This window comes from Solanum tuberosum, unplaced genomic scaffold, assembly GCF_000226075.1.
Source record: "Solanum tuberosum cultivar DM 1-3 516 R44 unplaced genomic scaffold, SolTub_3.0 scf00309, whole genome shotgun sequence".
NCBI classification, from domain to species: Eukaryota; Viridiplantae; Streptophyta; class Magnoliopsida; order Solanales; family Solanaceae; genus Solanum; species Solanum tuberosum.
The window spans coordinates 196566-212631 of record NW_006239232.1 but is presented as its reverse complement, the minus strand read 5'-3'; the positions used below and the strand labels follow the sequence as shown (position 1 = coordinate 212631).

At 32.7% G+C, this 16066-nt stretch overlaps 2 protein-coding genes across 5 annotated transcripts; one reads left to right on the top strand and one right to left on the bottom strand.

Moving 5' to 3' along the window:
• The first annotated feature begins 5475 nt into the window (after positions 1–5475).
• ERS (ethylene receptor homolog) lies at positions 5476–12890 on the top strand. 4 transcript variants are annotated; one of them, XM_006359807.2, is made up of 8 exons: positions 5476–5534; positions 5651–5807; positions 5899–6009; positions 8371–9295; positions 11008–11376; positions 11486–11752; positions 12164–12291; positions 12475–12890. In XM_006359807.2, exons 4-8 carry the CDS (start codon positions 8393–8395, stop codon positions 12713–12715), a joined length of 1908 nt encoding a protein of 635 aa, XP_006359869.1. In that variant the 5' UTR covers positions 5476–5534; positions 5651–5807; positions 5899–6009; positions 8371–8392; the 3' UTR covers positions 12716–12890.
• A 679-nt stretch (positions 12891–13569) lies between these two features.
• LOC102578588 (60S ribosomal protein L19-3-like) lies at positions 13570–15733 on the bottom strand. The gene is made up of 5 exons (XM_006359804.2): positions 15557–15733; positions 14672–14794; positions 14052–14365; positions 13844–13929; positions 13570–13754 (listed from the first exon to the last, which is right to left on the bottom strand). The coding sequence occupies exons 1-5, from the start codon at positions 15666–15668 to the stop codon at positions 13727–13729; spliced, it is 663 nt and encodes a 220-aa protein (XP_006359866.1). The 5' UTR covers positions 15669–15733; the 3' UTR covers positions 13570–13726.
• Between the last annotated feature and the right edge of the window lie 333 nt (positions 15734–16066).

Sequence of the window (16066 nt, the reverse complement as noted above, 5' to 3'; positions counted from 1 at the left end):
CTCATCATTAGTAATGCAGGGTTGGAAGTTGAAAGTCACTTGACTGGAAGGAGAGGATAACCAAACTGAGCATTGTTGTGTCATTTCGTTAGTGAAAATCATTTGTCCTCTTTATCCCTGCCAAACAGGGTTTAAGTTAAGGGATCAAGGGTTCCATCCAAAACTTTTTCGTCCTACAATTATATTGTAAAAATAAAATTAAAATTTATACTTTGAATTATTTTAATGAAAATTTGAACTATGCTACTTTAGTCAAGGTCATTTGTCTTTCATATTCTCTAGAAATGTTGTCATAGTGGGGCCTTTGACCAGGTGGGTTGAGACATTAACAACAACTTTGTGGTGGAAAATGTATAGTCTGAAGGTGGCAGGTTCCTTGCACTTGAGAAATCACTATCAGTTCATGTGATGGTGATAGGTGAATGAACCTCACTTGTCCCTTTTGTCATTGATTTCTTTCCTAGGACTGGGACCCCATTACATTTTACATGTTTGGTACGGAGAAAAATATTTTTTCTAATTTTGAAATAATATTTTCTCTGAGAAATTAAGTTCTTTAAATATGAGAAAATGATTTTTATAGTGAAAAATAGAAAAAACAAATTTTATAAATAACTTTTAATATTAATAGTGTTTTTCCCACTCTATTCATATTTGTATTGAAGCTTCGGTTAAATTCGTTTCGTGTAATATAGAACCTATTTAGGGATGACGCTCCCAACAAAAAAAACTGTACTCAAAGCTCAAATTTTAGTCATCTAATCAAAGGATAAAGCAACCCATTTTGATAGTTTTGACAGTTAGTTCATGCATCTCTTGCATTACAATTTATATCTAGTTGATCAACCTTTACACTCCAGTATTTTAATTTATTTCTTGTGATCATTTTGTTTGGCATACTTTTCTATTATGTTATAATTATGTTTTTTATTTAATTATCTTTTATGTTATAATTATGTTTTGATATGTGATGGAATTCCTTTTTTAACCCCCAACTCCCCCACCCCCCACCCCACGACCAAAAAAAAAAGAGTGAATAATATTTTTGAACCCTTCGGTATAGGAAAATTTTAATTTTAGTCTTCTAATATATGATTAAATATATTTAATCTTTAATTATTTCAAACGTGCCCTTTTAATTCCTTTGCTTAAGATATTCACAATTTTTCTAGAGTTATTAATTGTTCGAACTTGCTAAATTTTGTTTGTTACTTCGTATTTAAGGGCAATATACTTCTAACAACAATAACATTAAGTGTATTTACTCTTATTTTTAGGAAGTATAGAAGTTATTTCTATAGATCCCCAACTCAAGAAAAACGCTATTCAAAATAAGTTTGAAAAATACAAGATCAAAAAATTATGACGAAAAATATATATTGAATAATAAGATAATAATAATAATAAAGAAATATAGTAATACATTTCTAAAATACATCAAATACAACATATTTCCTATATAACGGATCAAAACACGCCTTTTAAGTAATTGGGTTTGTTGTATCGTAAAAATGAAAATCCAAATGTTTAATAAGATGGAGATGAATTATGATATGTATAATCTTTTTTTAAAAAATAAAAAATAAAAAAAAATCTATTTTTATCTTTTTTTATACTTGCTATAATCATTTCTCACACTTCTTCACGATAGCATTCATACATCTTGTTTCTCAATATCCTTATTTGAATGCATTAAAAATATTAAACCATATATCAGTAAAATTAGAATCGAAAATCAATCAAAAGTTAAGCGATTAAAATTGACTAAGAAAATTAATTTAAAAAAATAACGTCTAATCTGTCTTATTCTATAAACAAAAAAAAAAGAGTCTTAGTAAAGAAATGGACCCCCTTCAACCCCTAAAAAAAGAAAAAAGAATTCCAATGAATTCCAAATCCAGGCAAGGGGAGTTGTATGTAATATTAGGCTTCTAACCAACTGCCAACCTTATGTTTACGTTATCAAAGGATATTATGTAGTAGATGAGATATTTTTCTTAATCAAAACTTTTGAATTTTAACTCTGAATACATAAAGTTTTTGGTAGAAAACATTTTCATATGAATAGGTTCCAACAAGATATAAATCTAAATTAATCAGATTTCAATATAAATATTAACTCGTGCATACCACTTCTATTTTCAGTAAGATGTTCTGACACAGCTTTGATTAGATCAATCTTTTTTTATAATTGTATTTTTATTTCTCAATTTTTACCTAAAAAAATAATTGAAAAAAAAAGATTTCTAACGCGTGGCTAAATTTTAAAAAAAAAATCATCGCAAAATTACAGTAGGCATGATCCTTTTAACTTGGATTATATTCCTTAATAGCTATATTTTTCACGAGTATTTTCATTAAGAAGTTCAAAAAATAAAAATTTAGTGCTTTAAATTTAAATTTTGAATTTCATCACCACTAACTTTATGTTTAAAAAATTTTAAAATACCTTTTATGTATCCATATAATTTTTTTACTGAGGTTAACCCCTCTCGTTACACTCTAGGGTCGTCCCTGATCACCTTTTAACATTTTCATCAGGAACACAATTTATAAATAATAGAGTTATAAAGAAGATTGTTGTAAATCATTTTTATTTTCCTGGAAGAGATAGGTTCCTGTTTAACACTAATGGTAATTTTACCATGAGTATTATTGTTAGCATTACTAAGCTGACCATATAACATAGAATTTCATTAAGTTTGGTTAAAAAGGGGATTAGTTCCTGTTTTAAATTAAATTAGCTGTATCCAGAAGTAGAAGCAAATTGAATTAATCTTGTTAGGGGACTTAAGTCATCAAATTTAACTGAAAGACTTATTAATTAAGTTGATATCCCTAGAATTAAACAGAATTAATAATATAATTGGCTTATGTGGTTGTGAATTGGCCATTATTGTTGAACCACAAATTAACATGGATAATGATATTTTGAATTATATATCACTACAAGAAAAGTGTGAATTATATGAGGATTTTCCTGGGGATTAGTATGAAAATCCGTAGGAAACTTATTTTCCTGCAAATTTCCATACTAATCCCAGGAAAATCCACATGTAATTCACACTTTTGCTGTAGTGTATGGATAAATATGCTAAGAAAAGCGAAAGAATGACGATTAAAATTAATTTGATTGGATTTTTTTTTTGGAACTTCATGATAACGGCTAATACAATCTCTATCATAGTTTTTACCTTTCGAGTAATCACTGTGTGGTAAACACTTTATTATCTATCATATTATATTAAAATTACGTGTAAAGAACTAAATTAGTCAATGAATTAAATCATCAAAAAAATAATTTAATTAGTTGATATTTATAATTCTAACATAAAAGTCAAATAAAATTTAATGAAGAATTTTGAAATTAAACTAAGGAATGCAATTATAATTTTTTAGTGAAATAATCTATAATTTATTATAGTAGAATTAGGGGTCGTTTGGTAGGGAGTATTAGGAGAAATAGTCCAAGTATTATGTGTGGTATTATTTAGTACTATGTTTGGTAGGAATTTTGGGTCTATGTTAATCAATCCATGGATTAGTTATACACCCTACATGGTATTATAGAGTGTATAACTAATACCTTCCATTTGGTGGTATTAGTTCTAATACCATGGGACTAATCTAGGTAAAGACAAAATACCCCCTCAAATCCTTTTAATCATTTTGTTTATTTTCTTGATTTTATGTTTTATATTTATACTAATAAATTTATTTAAATAAATTAGCTTACAAAATTTATTATTTAGACATAATTTTTTGTTTCTAAAATATGAGTTATTTAATCTATTTATTATTAATATAAAATATTATAATATGACTAATATGCTAATGTTGATGTATGAATTTAAGAACAATTCATAAGTCAAATATTGCCTCTTAACGGAAGTCCATCTCGAGTATAAAAATAGTTTAATTTATTTTGCTATATTTATTTTTTATTTTTATTTTATTTTATGATAAAGAGTTTTTTTTTAATTTATTGAAACAAAACAAAGTTCAATAAATTTTCTCTATAAATTATTATAGTTGTGTGACCTTTTGAGATATTAACTCCAATTTATTAAGATGACAATTATTTACTCTCAAATAATTTAAGTGAGAAAATAGTGAACATGACAATAAAATTTTTATTCTCCTAGCTAGTTAAATCACACACAAAACTAGGTAAAAAACAATAAACCAAACACTTGATAAAAATAATCTGAGCATTACTAATTCATCTATTACCAATCCCTGCATTATTAATCCATGCATTACTAATCCCTGCATTATTGATATTTGTACCAAACGACCCCTTAGTTCATTCCTATTGCGAACTAATGTCACAATTGAAATCCTCGCTAATTAAATATTATGATCCCTACTGGTAGAATAAAAAGAATAAATGAAATTTATTTGATTGTTTCTTAGTGAAAAAGGAAGATCGTTGGTTCGAAAAATGGTTTAAATCCTAAAACTTGTAAATGAGATTTTATTTCATTAAGGATTAAAGAAAAATATCTACAGTCTTCTAGAGAAATTCGCCTACACGGATTTTAGATATTTCTGTATTCGATTTACATAGGAAAAAACTGTGGAACGAGAGAATGATCGTGTGGACGATTTTTCTTCATCACTTCAAGAGATGAATATCAATTAAAATCTACGATTATATGTTATCGATCATGATATTCATGATTATTAGCTTTTGTTGCGTCTCTCCATATGTTTGTGTTCTATTAAAGTTTGCATAAAAGATAGTGTTTAATCTTAAATCGTAAATAATTTCACATTCAATTAATATCAAATTGCATCCATGTAATACAATCAAAATGCTTAATATTCATTTTTCAAATTAAAAACATTAAACAATATAGTGGTAAGTAACCAACCATACACCTTAAAACTGTGGGCTGGGAATGAGAAAATAAGGTAGCTTAGAAAATGTATTTGGTGTTTTGGAGTTGTAATTTTTCTAATCTCGGTTATAGCAATAGAATAGATGTCAATAACATGTTAGATTATTCGAGTAGACATGATACATGTTCAAAGGTTCAAAGCTTAGAAGAAACTGTAGAACCATCGGAGAAACCAATTATGATGATGAAGTTGAAAACAATACAATACATTTAGAATCAATTACGCATAAGAAAACACTTATCGAACTTTTCACTATTTTTTGGTATTATTCAAGAAGACAATACTGAAACATTAGGATGTAATAAGAAAAGTCAGAAATGAACCTTAACTAGGTTTAAATTTTAACACAAAAAATAAAATAGTAGAATCATATTTTATTAAATTGTCTGAAATATTTTTGTCATTTCAAAAGGTTATTAATTTATAATATTACTATGATCATATATTTATATACATTATTTTATTATCATATCGGAATTGAAAAAAATAATATTACATTAGTGTTCTTATTAGTTGAATAATATTAATCAACTGAGCTACTAACATTCTCAGATCATAAATATAAGCACCAACTAAAAGAAAATGGTTAACACACGTATGAAGTGCTTCACTGTAGCAGCGTGATTCCGGTGAGGAGTTTAAGGCTTTTTTTTTTTTCCTCTTAATTACTTCCCTCCACTTTACTTCACTTTTAGTTGGGGGAGCTCTTCTCGATAATCGCCTAATTTCTATAAATTAAAATCAGTATATCATCGAAGAACACAACGAAAATCCGATGGGCACAAGCAAAACGACAGTTCAAATTCATGAAAATGATAAAACGAAGTTACATGGAGTAGTAGTTCAGTGAAGTAGTAGAAACTGAGATCGCATTCTCCATCTCCATTTTTCACATCTAAACAGTAATCTCTTTCTCAGATTTGTACTTTTTTTTTTTAGTTTCTCGTTGTTTTCTCCGCTTGAATTGATACTGATCTGACTTTCATGTTTTAGGTCGTGCAAAAAAATGAAAATTTGCTGCGAGACAGGTATGTGTCGCAGCAGGAAATAGCATCTTAAAGGAAGGAAGGAAACTCGAAGTTGCTGAAATTTTTTGGTAATAAGGTGCTATGCCTGAAGTATTTAAGCTTCCGTTTGGCTATAGATTTTTTAAGTTGAAACTTAAAATATTGAGTTTTTGGAGTTGTGATTTATGGAATTTGAAGTTGTGTTTAGGTATGGATTTTAATTGGAAAAAAATTGAAGTTTTGTGAGTATAAGTCCCCAAAAAATTGAAATATTTTTGAAGATTAGATTTTCAAAATTTGATCAAATTTTATGGGCAAACAGATATAGGAAGATAAAATTTTAAATCTATGTTTCTCTATGGTGTAACTTTTTTTTTTGTTTAATGGAATTTGATATTGAACTGTAGATTGTAGCTTCATTTTCGATGTTCAAGGGTTTTTCAATTAAAATAAAAAGAGTGAATTTGATTCTACTATGGTTTTGCTATTAGTGCATAAATTCCTTCCAAATTTCTATTTTGATTGGGGAGAAGGATATGTGCCTGTCTATTACTTAGAGGAAAATGAAATTTAGTGTGAATTTGTATTGGCATGGATCCATAACCTTTTAGATGCATAATCTTGTAGCCTCAGGGAGGTTGAAAAACCAGAGTTACCATTTTTAATAGATTAATCATCAGAAAACAAACAGGTATACTTTTTCGAAAGTTCAGGAGATAAAAAGATCTTATAGTTCTTTTTCTTCTTTTCTTGCCTTGGTTTTTTTCCGGCTTGGTAGTTGAGATGTTTAACAATGGAAATGAATGTGAATAATACCATAATTATGTAGGAGCATTCCCTCTGGAGAAATCCTATAATAGAGCAAACACCAAAAATAGCTTGGAGTTGGAGAAACACCATGCTCTACTTGATTTCTTGTTATTCATTCTTTTCTAATTCCTTCCATACTACTATGAAAGCTTGGATATTGTAGACAGAGAATTCAAATAAACTATTCCTTCCGTCGGAAGATCAAGAAATTGCTACTCCCTCAGTTTCATTATACTTGGCTCCTATTCTAGAAATGGATTTTTCTTTTTACTAGTCCATTTTAGCAAACCAAGAGAATTTTATTGTTTTCTTTCCATACTACCCTTAGTACTCTCTCTAGTCCATATTAAGTTAATTTTTAGGGGTAATTGTTCAAATTTCAACATAATTGTTTGAACTTTTTTCCATATTTGCCCTTCTCTTTAATGAGGTTCTTAACTATACTTTATATTTTCTAGGATATAAATTGCACTACTTACAAAGTTGTATTTACAATTTCACTTTGAATCATAAATATAACTTTGTAAGTAGTGCAATTTATCTCCTAGAAAATGTAAATATAGCTAAGAACTTCATTAAAGGAAAGGACAAATATAGAAAAAAGTTTAAACAATTATCTTGAACTTTGTATAGTTCACTTATTTTAAACTATGAAAAAAATCCCAAAAATTTCACTTAATATGGACAAGAGAGAGTACCACTTTATCAATTTCATTTTTTCAATCTATATTTGAAATTGAAAAGTGAATTAAGAGATAAGATTTCATGGATCTTGATGTTGAAGACTCTGTTGATGCTGTAGAAATTTTCTGGTTGAATTTTGAGGTTTACTATTGTGCTGAAATTTTCAATTTAAAAGTTTGGCTCCAATAGTACAAACTTTTCATCATGAAACTAATGTCAATCGCTTCAATACAAAACCAAAAGTTTGATGTCAAGCAATGTAAAAATTTTACGTCGGGATTTCAAATTGCTTCCTTAACTTCTACAAGTAATTATCATAATCAAATCACAAACCCTTTTGAGTAATGACTCTTTCTACTTTTAAGAATAGTTTGGGAATAAGCAAAAGGGCAATAGTGGAAAGTAGACTTTGAATTATGTCCTTGAATGTTTTTCTTAAGGGGTGAGCCAAATCCAAAAATTTCGCTTATTATGAACTAGAGGAAGTATTAAATAACCACATATTGTAGTAGTAGTCAAATTTAGAGTTTCAACGTCATTAATAAGGTTAGTTTTAAATACACCCCTATAAAAGCTTTCTTAAGTGTTGTGCCTAATCAACATGGGTCAAGTAAAATGAAACAAAGGACATATTATTTTAGAATAACTGTGACAGCGTAGGAAGCTTCTAAATTCTTTCCTTAAACTGCTAACGAGTGGTAATATTAAAAACACAGATCAGTCTTTTGGTTGCAATGATCAGGAAACTTGTATAACCGTAAAAGCAATAACTAACAAATGTCTGTCCACCGCTAATGTTTATTAATGTCTCTTCATTCATTATTTTTTCCCTCGAACTGCGATAAGCAAATGGGTGCACTGCACGACAAAGATGTCGTGGACAATGGTGTATGCATTTTTTGTCGTAGCTTTATTGTGTGTTTTACTATTTATGAAGAACCATTCCTCATTCTGTCTTTTTCAGATTCTTTGGACGAAACGAGGTAATGGAATCCTGTGATTGCATTGAGGCTTTACTGCCAACTGGTGACCTGCTGGTTAAATACCAATACCTCTCAGATTTCTTCATTGCTGTAGCCTACTTTTCCATTCCATTGGAGCTTATTTATTTTGTCCACAAATCTGCATGCTTCCCATACAGATGGGTTCTCATGCAATTTGGCGCTTTTATTGTTCTCTGTGGAGCAACACACTTTATTAGCTTGTGGACATTCTTTATGCACTCTAAGACGGTTGCTGTGGTTATGACCATATCAAAAATGTTAACAGCTGCTGTGTCCTGTATCACAGCTTTGATGCTTGTTCACATTATTCCTGATTTGCTAAGTGTTAAAACACGAGAGTTGTTCTTGAAAACTCGAGCTGAAGAGCTTGACAAGGAAATGGGCCTAATAATAAGACAAGAAGAAACTGGCAGACATGTCAGGATGCTGACTCATGAGATAAGAAGCACACTCGACAGACACACAATCTTGAAGACTACTCTTGTGGAGCTAGGTAGGACCTTAGACCTGGCAGAATGTGCTTTGTGGATGCCATGCCAAGGAGGCCTGACTTTGCAACTTTCCCATAATTTGAACAATCTAATACCTCTGGGATCTACTGTACCAATTAATCTTCCTATTATCAATGAGATTTTTAGTAGCCCTGAAGCAATACAGATTCCACATACGAATCCTTTGGCAAGGATGAGGAATACAGTTGGTAGATATATTCCACCAGAAGTAGTTGCTGTTCGTGTACCTCTTTTACACCTCTCAAGTTTTACTAATGACTGGGCTGAATTGTCTACTAGAAGTTATGCGGTGATGGTTCTGGTTCTCCCAATGAATGGCTTAAGAAAGTGGCGTGAACATGAGTTAGAACTTGTGCAAGTTGTCGCAGATCAGGTTTTAATTGCTAACTTTATCTTATTACTCACTAGTTAATATGGTGAGTTTCTAGGCAGGTCAGTGATGTGTAGAAAGTTCAGTATGGTCTAAAAATGATGTTTTTCATGCATTAGTTTTTAGCAAATGAAAGTTCTCATTCTTTTTTTCCGAATCAAGACAAATGACCACATAAAATGGGAAATGATGAAGGTCTTGCACAATTACTTTATTTTACTCCTTAAGTGTTGTACTCTATTCACCGGAGCATCTATTTCCACTTTTGATACACTTCTCCGCACTATCTCTAATGTATTCACTTGCTTAGGCTATATTATCCTCGTCTTAATGGGTGTTATGAACTTATAATGCTAGATGCACAATGTCGGTAACTATTACTTTCCAATGAGAGCACATGGACTATGTGTCGCTTCTTGATAAGCTGCGTGATTTTCTCCTTTGCAATTCTTTGTCCAGAATCTTTTTGGTAAGGTTATGCCCTATGTTGCTCGGACTCTAGTGTCAATATCTGATATAGGTACGGATCTACAAGTCAAATTCTTCATTATATAAATTTTAGGATTCAGGGGTATTGATACAGGTGCTGCGATATGGTCAATAATTGTATATCACGACATATTAAGTATAAATTTTGATTAATTAAAGTTATTGAACTAGGAATGACAAAATTTAATTCTTTATAAACACCCAATATAGTCGTAAGATATCTCGTTTAATAGCAAAGCCTTTTCATACTTTATATAACCATATACATGTCAAACCCAAAAATCAAACCAAATACCCAATCAATCTATACACCTCAGTCGTAGATGTAGTCAAAGCACCCAAAGTTAGTTTGCCAACTCCTGTGTCAATCCCACACCCACGCCAACATGGGTGCGGTAGGGATTTACAGAGTCTGAGCAACATAGATATTTCAATTAAATTCTAATTTTGGAAGCCTTATGACTTGAAACTCCTTGCTGAAGCATCCATTGAATGAATAGGTAATGCATACCGTGAACATGCATTCCATCCTCCAATTTATTGATAATTTACCAATAAGAAGTTTCTTCAGTAGTACCCCCAAATAAATGTTTAAGGTGTGGATAGTGTTGCCTGTAAATAAATCATTAAAGATAGTCACATAATATTGCCATGGTTTCTGCTAGAGAGAGATGAGAAGGAGAAAGAAGACAGAACTAATAGATAAGTGAGATGAGAGATGAGTTTCCATTCTTTTACTTACCTCTTTTTAATTTACTTGGAACTGAAAGGAACAGTGGAGCATAGAGTTGCAACCTAAGAATGATTATTTCTCTTTGTAATCATCATGGGCAATTTTGTCTACAGATAAATGCATTAATTGCAGTGTGGGTAAGGATGTTTAGGTGCGTTAATAACCGCTCTCTTTGGTCAATTGGATTCTACTCCATTATTAAATTTATACTGGTTCTATGTCCAATCTTTGCCCTTGCTTTCTGTTTTGCGCTCTGAAGTTAATTTGTATTAGCAACCCTAACAGAACAAGGCTGCTATATGTTGTTTACTCGATAACGCAAATTAGAACTTGTCCATATCAGTTTTGAATTAGAATTCTGTCATTTTAAGTGCAATCCTGTAATAGTAACAGAACAAGGCTGCTATATGTCATTATCTGAAGAACAGAAATTAGAACTTCTGCATTTGATTTCTTAGCATTGTCATTTTAAGTGCGTGCAATTGCTTATCAGGTTGCTGTCGCTCTTTCACATGCTGCAATTTTAGAAGATTCCATGCGAGCCCATGATCAGCTCATGGAACAGAATATTGCTTTGGATGTAGCTCGACAAGAAGCAGAGATGGCCATCCGTGCACGTAACGACTTCCTTGCTGTAATGAACCATGAAATGAGAACGCCTATGCATGCAGTTATTGCTCTGTGCTCTCTGCTTTTAGAAACAGACTTAACTCCAGAGCAGAGGGTTATGATCGAGACCATATTGAAGAGTAGCAATCTTCTTGCAACACTGATTAATGATGTTCTAGATCTTTCTAGACTTGAAGATGGTATTCTTGAACTCGAAAATGGAACATTCAATCTTCATGGAATCTTAAGAGAGGTATATGACGACAAACCTATTACCTATGCATATCTAGCATACACTGGTAACATGTAGATTTTCTCTAGTAAATAGGTAGCATGAAATCATTTTTTACATTGATTTGCAGGCCGTTAATTTGATAAAGCCAATTGCATCTTTGAAGAAATTATCTATAACTCTTGCTTTGGCTCTGGATTTACCTATTCTTGCTGTGGGTGATGCAAAACGTCTTATCCAAATTCTCTTAAATGTGGCGGGAAATGCTGTGAAGTTCACTAAAGAAGGTCATATCTCAATTGAGGCTTCAGTTGCCAAACCAGAGTATGTGAGAGATTGTCATCCTCCTGAAATGTTCCCTATGCCAAGTGATGGCCAGTTTTATTTGCGCGTCCAGGTTGAGCATTTCTATCCTCTTATCATGGCTTAATGGTTGTACCATGTTTCTTGATGAAATGAGTTTGCATACAAATGCATGCAGTTCTAAGAGCTGTTTGTTGGCTCGTCCAGGGAAAAAGTGTGTTATTTGTTCCAAAGCCAGCAAAGAATCAGGATACAAGTTGAAACCGTCTTTGATTGCTAAATATTTCTATTAAATGTGAAGATATATGTTCTTCCTCTTCCCTTCGGATTGTCCATGTCTTGCAGGACAGAATCTCCTTTTGGTTTCAGTTACTTTTATTGTTGTGGGAGGTTTACTTTGCAGTTCTGGATTTTGTTTATTTCATCTCGAGTAGAATATCATTCAGAAAAAGAGATCTATATCATTCACTTGAAAATTAATCCTTTTCAGATTATGTTCTTTCAGGTTAGAGATACTGGGTGTGGCATTAGTCCACAAGATATACCACTAGTATTCACCAAATTTGCAGAGGCGCGACCTACGTCAAATCGAAGTACTGGAGGGGAAGGTCTGGGGCTCGCCATTTGCAGACGGTATGTTTCAAATTGTAAATTTGGGATCATCATTCCTAGTGTCCATATTATAAAGGCTTCTATAAGACATCCTCTTTTTACCCTCATTTATCTCTTTGGTACAGTACCTTATTTGTATGTTGCTTTGTGTGCCTTGGTTATCATTATTTGTACTCATTTGACAATTGAAACGAATGGATGCAGATTTATTCAACTTATGAAAGGTAACATTTGGATTGAAAGTGAGGGCTCTGGAAAGGGAACCACTGTCACGTTTGTAGTGAAACTCGGAATCTGCAACCATCCAAATGCATTGCCTCTGCTACCTGTGCCCCCCAGAGGCAGGTTGAACAAAGGTAGCGATGATCTGTTCAGGTATAAACAGTTCCGTGGAGATGATGGTGGGATATCTGTGAACGCTCAACGCTATCAAAGAAGTCTGTAAATGACAAAGTGACTAGTGAATTTGAGATTTCTTCACTGTTTTGACGCTCCAATGACAGTTTCTTGTAACTAAATTAATTCAATGCTCGTAAAGAGAGTATTGAAAATTCCAGCATCGTGAAAATGTAACTCTCGAATTTATACATCGAGCTTCAGACAACAATATGTTAGGCCTACAATGCTCTAAGGAGCACTACTGGAGTTTGCTCCGTAGGCTGGCTCTTTTTGTGAAGAAATGTGTCTTGCCTACTTAAAAAGATCATAATATCATATGATTTGAAAAACTTTTTGAAATAATTGTCTTTAAATCACGATGAATATTAACTTATTTAATTGATCATCGTGTATATACTAGCAAAAAATTGGATTTAAAGCACTGCAAATATTGAATTAGACTACTCTGAGGTAATGTACTAATTAGGGGATATACATCAATAATGTTTCAGGGTGTGCCACGTACGGAAAAAATAAATTCCATAAACAACATTCCACATTAATTTTATTCCTTACCATTCTCACAATAATTGATGAAACCACATACAAATATTTTTACTTGCGAATATCAGAAACCGATTTGTTTTCCTAAAAAATATTTTTCTTCCTACCAAACACAACCTACCTGATTGGATTAGCTTATTTTAAGTACTTTTAAGGAAAGGTGCTTGCTTAAAGTGATAAAAATAAGTTAATAGTCAATCCAGACATGCTCTATGTAAAGCATAAGCAAGCAACGGAGAAGCAGAATTTGCCTGCTAACTATCCGCAGTCACCTAGTGCATATTCTATCTGATGCATTGTGAGTAATGACCAAAGGAAAGCGCATAACTTAATACGAAACAGAGGGAAACTTAAGAATAAGGTATCAAAACTTCCAAACATCTATTCAACTTCATGTAGGTAAAACATTGATTCTTAAAGTACATGAACCAAATAGGGAACATATAGAAGATACTAAACTGGCATAATAACAAAAAACAGATATAGAGCCAACCCTCCTTGAAGTTCGACATCCTCACTTCTTTGACTTCTTAGATCCTCCCCTGCAACAAGGACAGCATTCATCAAATTTTGTTTCAAGGTACTTGATAAACTAAAAGCAAGTTTGTTACAAGGTACTTGATAAACTTACTGGGCAGTCTTGGCTGGGGGCGCTGCTGCTGCTGCTGCAGGTGCCGGGGCTGGGGCTGCAGGTTGTACAGGCTTCTCTCCTGGTCCCTGTGAAATAGAAAAAAAACGTCTCAATTTTATTGGTGTTGTTGTAAATAGTCAAAATTTGCTACTGACAACCAGTTAGGGTGCTGGGCAGTAAGCAGTCTCAGGAGATGAACCTTAATTACCTGAGCCAAACGTTCCTCCCTCCTAGCGAACTTCCTTTCCCTGCTTGCCTTGTTCTTTGCCCTCCTGGCCTCAAATTGGTCAGACAAGGTCTTCTCTCTAGCCTTCTCAGCCTTGGTTTTGTGAATGTTCTCCATGAGCACACGCTTGTTCTTGAAAACATTACCCTTCACCTTCATGTACATGTCATGGTACATGTGCTTGTCAATCTTCTTGGACTCCCTGTACTTGCGAAGCAAACGCCTGAGGACTCTAAGTCTCCTCATCCACAGCACCTTTGTGGGCAACCTAGCCTCCCTGGTACCCTTACGCTTACCTGAGAAAAGACTTATATACTGAGTATCAAGGGCCTCCAAAAGATAATAACTTCTGTTTTATGAATGCATCCAAACGCAAATCTCTGCCATTTTTCAAGCTGAGCTTACATTCCAAAAGTTAATTTCATAAGTGATTCAGTTTGAAGTATCATGAAAACACAAACTAATGTGGTCAACTACACACATTAGAATACATTACATTTCAAACCGCAGTTGCACAATAATATTCAGAGAAGCATTTCTACCATAAAACAGAAATTACTACTACTTAATCAAGTAACCAATGTCACAAAATTAGGATTTACCATATCCAGAGTGACGGCCTTTCCTTTTGGCCTCCTTCATCCTGCGGGCACGGGATCGTGAATGAATTTTGGTTGGTTTCCTGATGATGAAACCATCCTTCACCAACTTTCTGATGTTTTGCCCTGCACTCAAATCAAACAAGGAGAATTAAAGCCAACCACCAATATGTGCAGAGACAAACATAAAAAGAAAGCAAAAATGCATCCATCTGCAAGAGCCTTCTCAAGTCTTATCAATGTGAATGCTAAAAAGGCTCAAACACCATGTGAGCTCAAGCTATATGTTTAAGCTTTTCCTTGTGTTAAGACCATTACTTTTCCCCCATTACCACCAAAAAGAAGCAAATAAGAATGAAACATCTCCCACACCTTTGCAACTTTACCCTTTGCAGCACTTACATGACCAAAACTCTAAATTATCAATCAATCTTCCAATTATGCTCAACCCCATATCAACTGACATCAACTATATAAATCCTCTACATCCATTACATTTCACTACTAAATAATCTGTCATTAAGATAATTAACAGTTCTCTAAATCTATCTGCAGATGGGTAGCTAATTCGGTCTCAATTAGCTAAGATTGCCTCTATGAATCCTTTCTTCCATTCTGCTACAACTTTTAAAAACCAGTATACATAAAAATCCAAGCAACAAATACTAGTAATCTTGATCATGCAAAACACATACATATCTAACAATCACAAGCTCTTGCAGTAAACACACTCGATTAACATCAAAACCCAAAAGTAAAAAAGAACAAGAACAAAAATAAAAATGTGATAAAAATCCAAGAAAACATAAAGGGTATAGTTAAAATAAACTAAAACAATCAAAATCATGAACAGATCTTAAAATAAACAGAGTTCAAAAGTAATCATACTTGAGTTAGCCATGGAGATTTCATTGCCCTCATTAGGGTCAAGCCATACTTTTCCTCTCCCACACTTGAGGACACTGGCGGCGAGCCGCTTCTGAAGTTTCAGTGACACCATTTTTGTTTCCTCTCTCTGTCTCTCTCCCTCACAATCTCTCTTCCACAATGGAGAATAAAGAAATTGGCTACAGATAAGGCTTATATATTCAGCCACCAATGAGTGAAGCTAGGGTTTTTGATAGGGCTTAGTGTTTTTGTTAAACAAAAATAATAAGAAAAGTTTATTATGGCCCATGTTGATTGTATTGGGCTTACAAAATCGAGTTCAAAATGGGCCTTAAAGATAGATTGGGCTAAGCCCATCTTCTTCTGGTACAAATTGAAAGGACCAAAGAGATCTTTTTCATCATTCGGCCCTTCTTTTGAATAGTTATTATATTATATATTATATATTATATACTATATAATAAGAGTGAATAAAATTCACTCTTCTTTCGACACGTGGCACCATGGCCC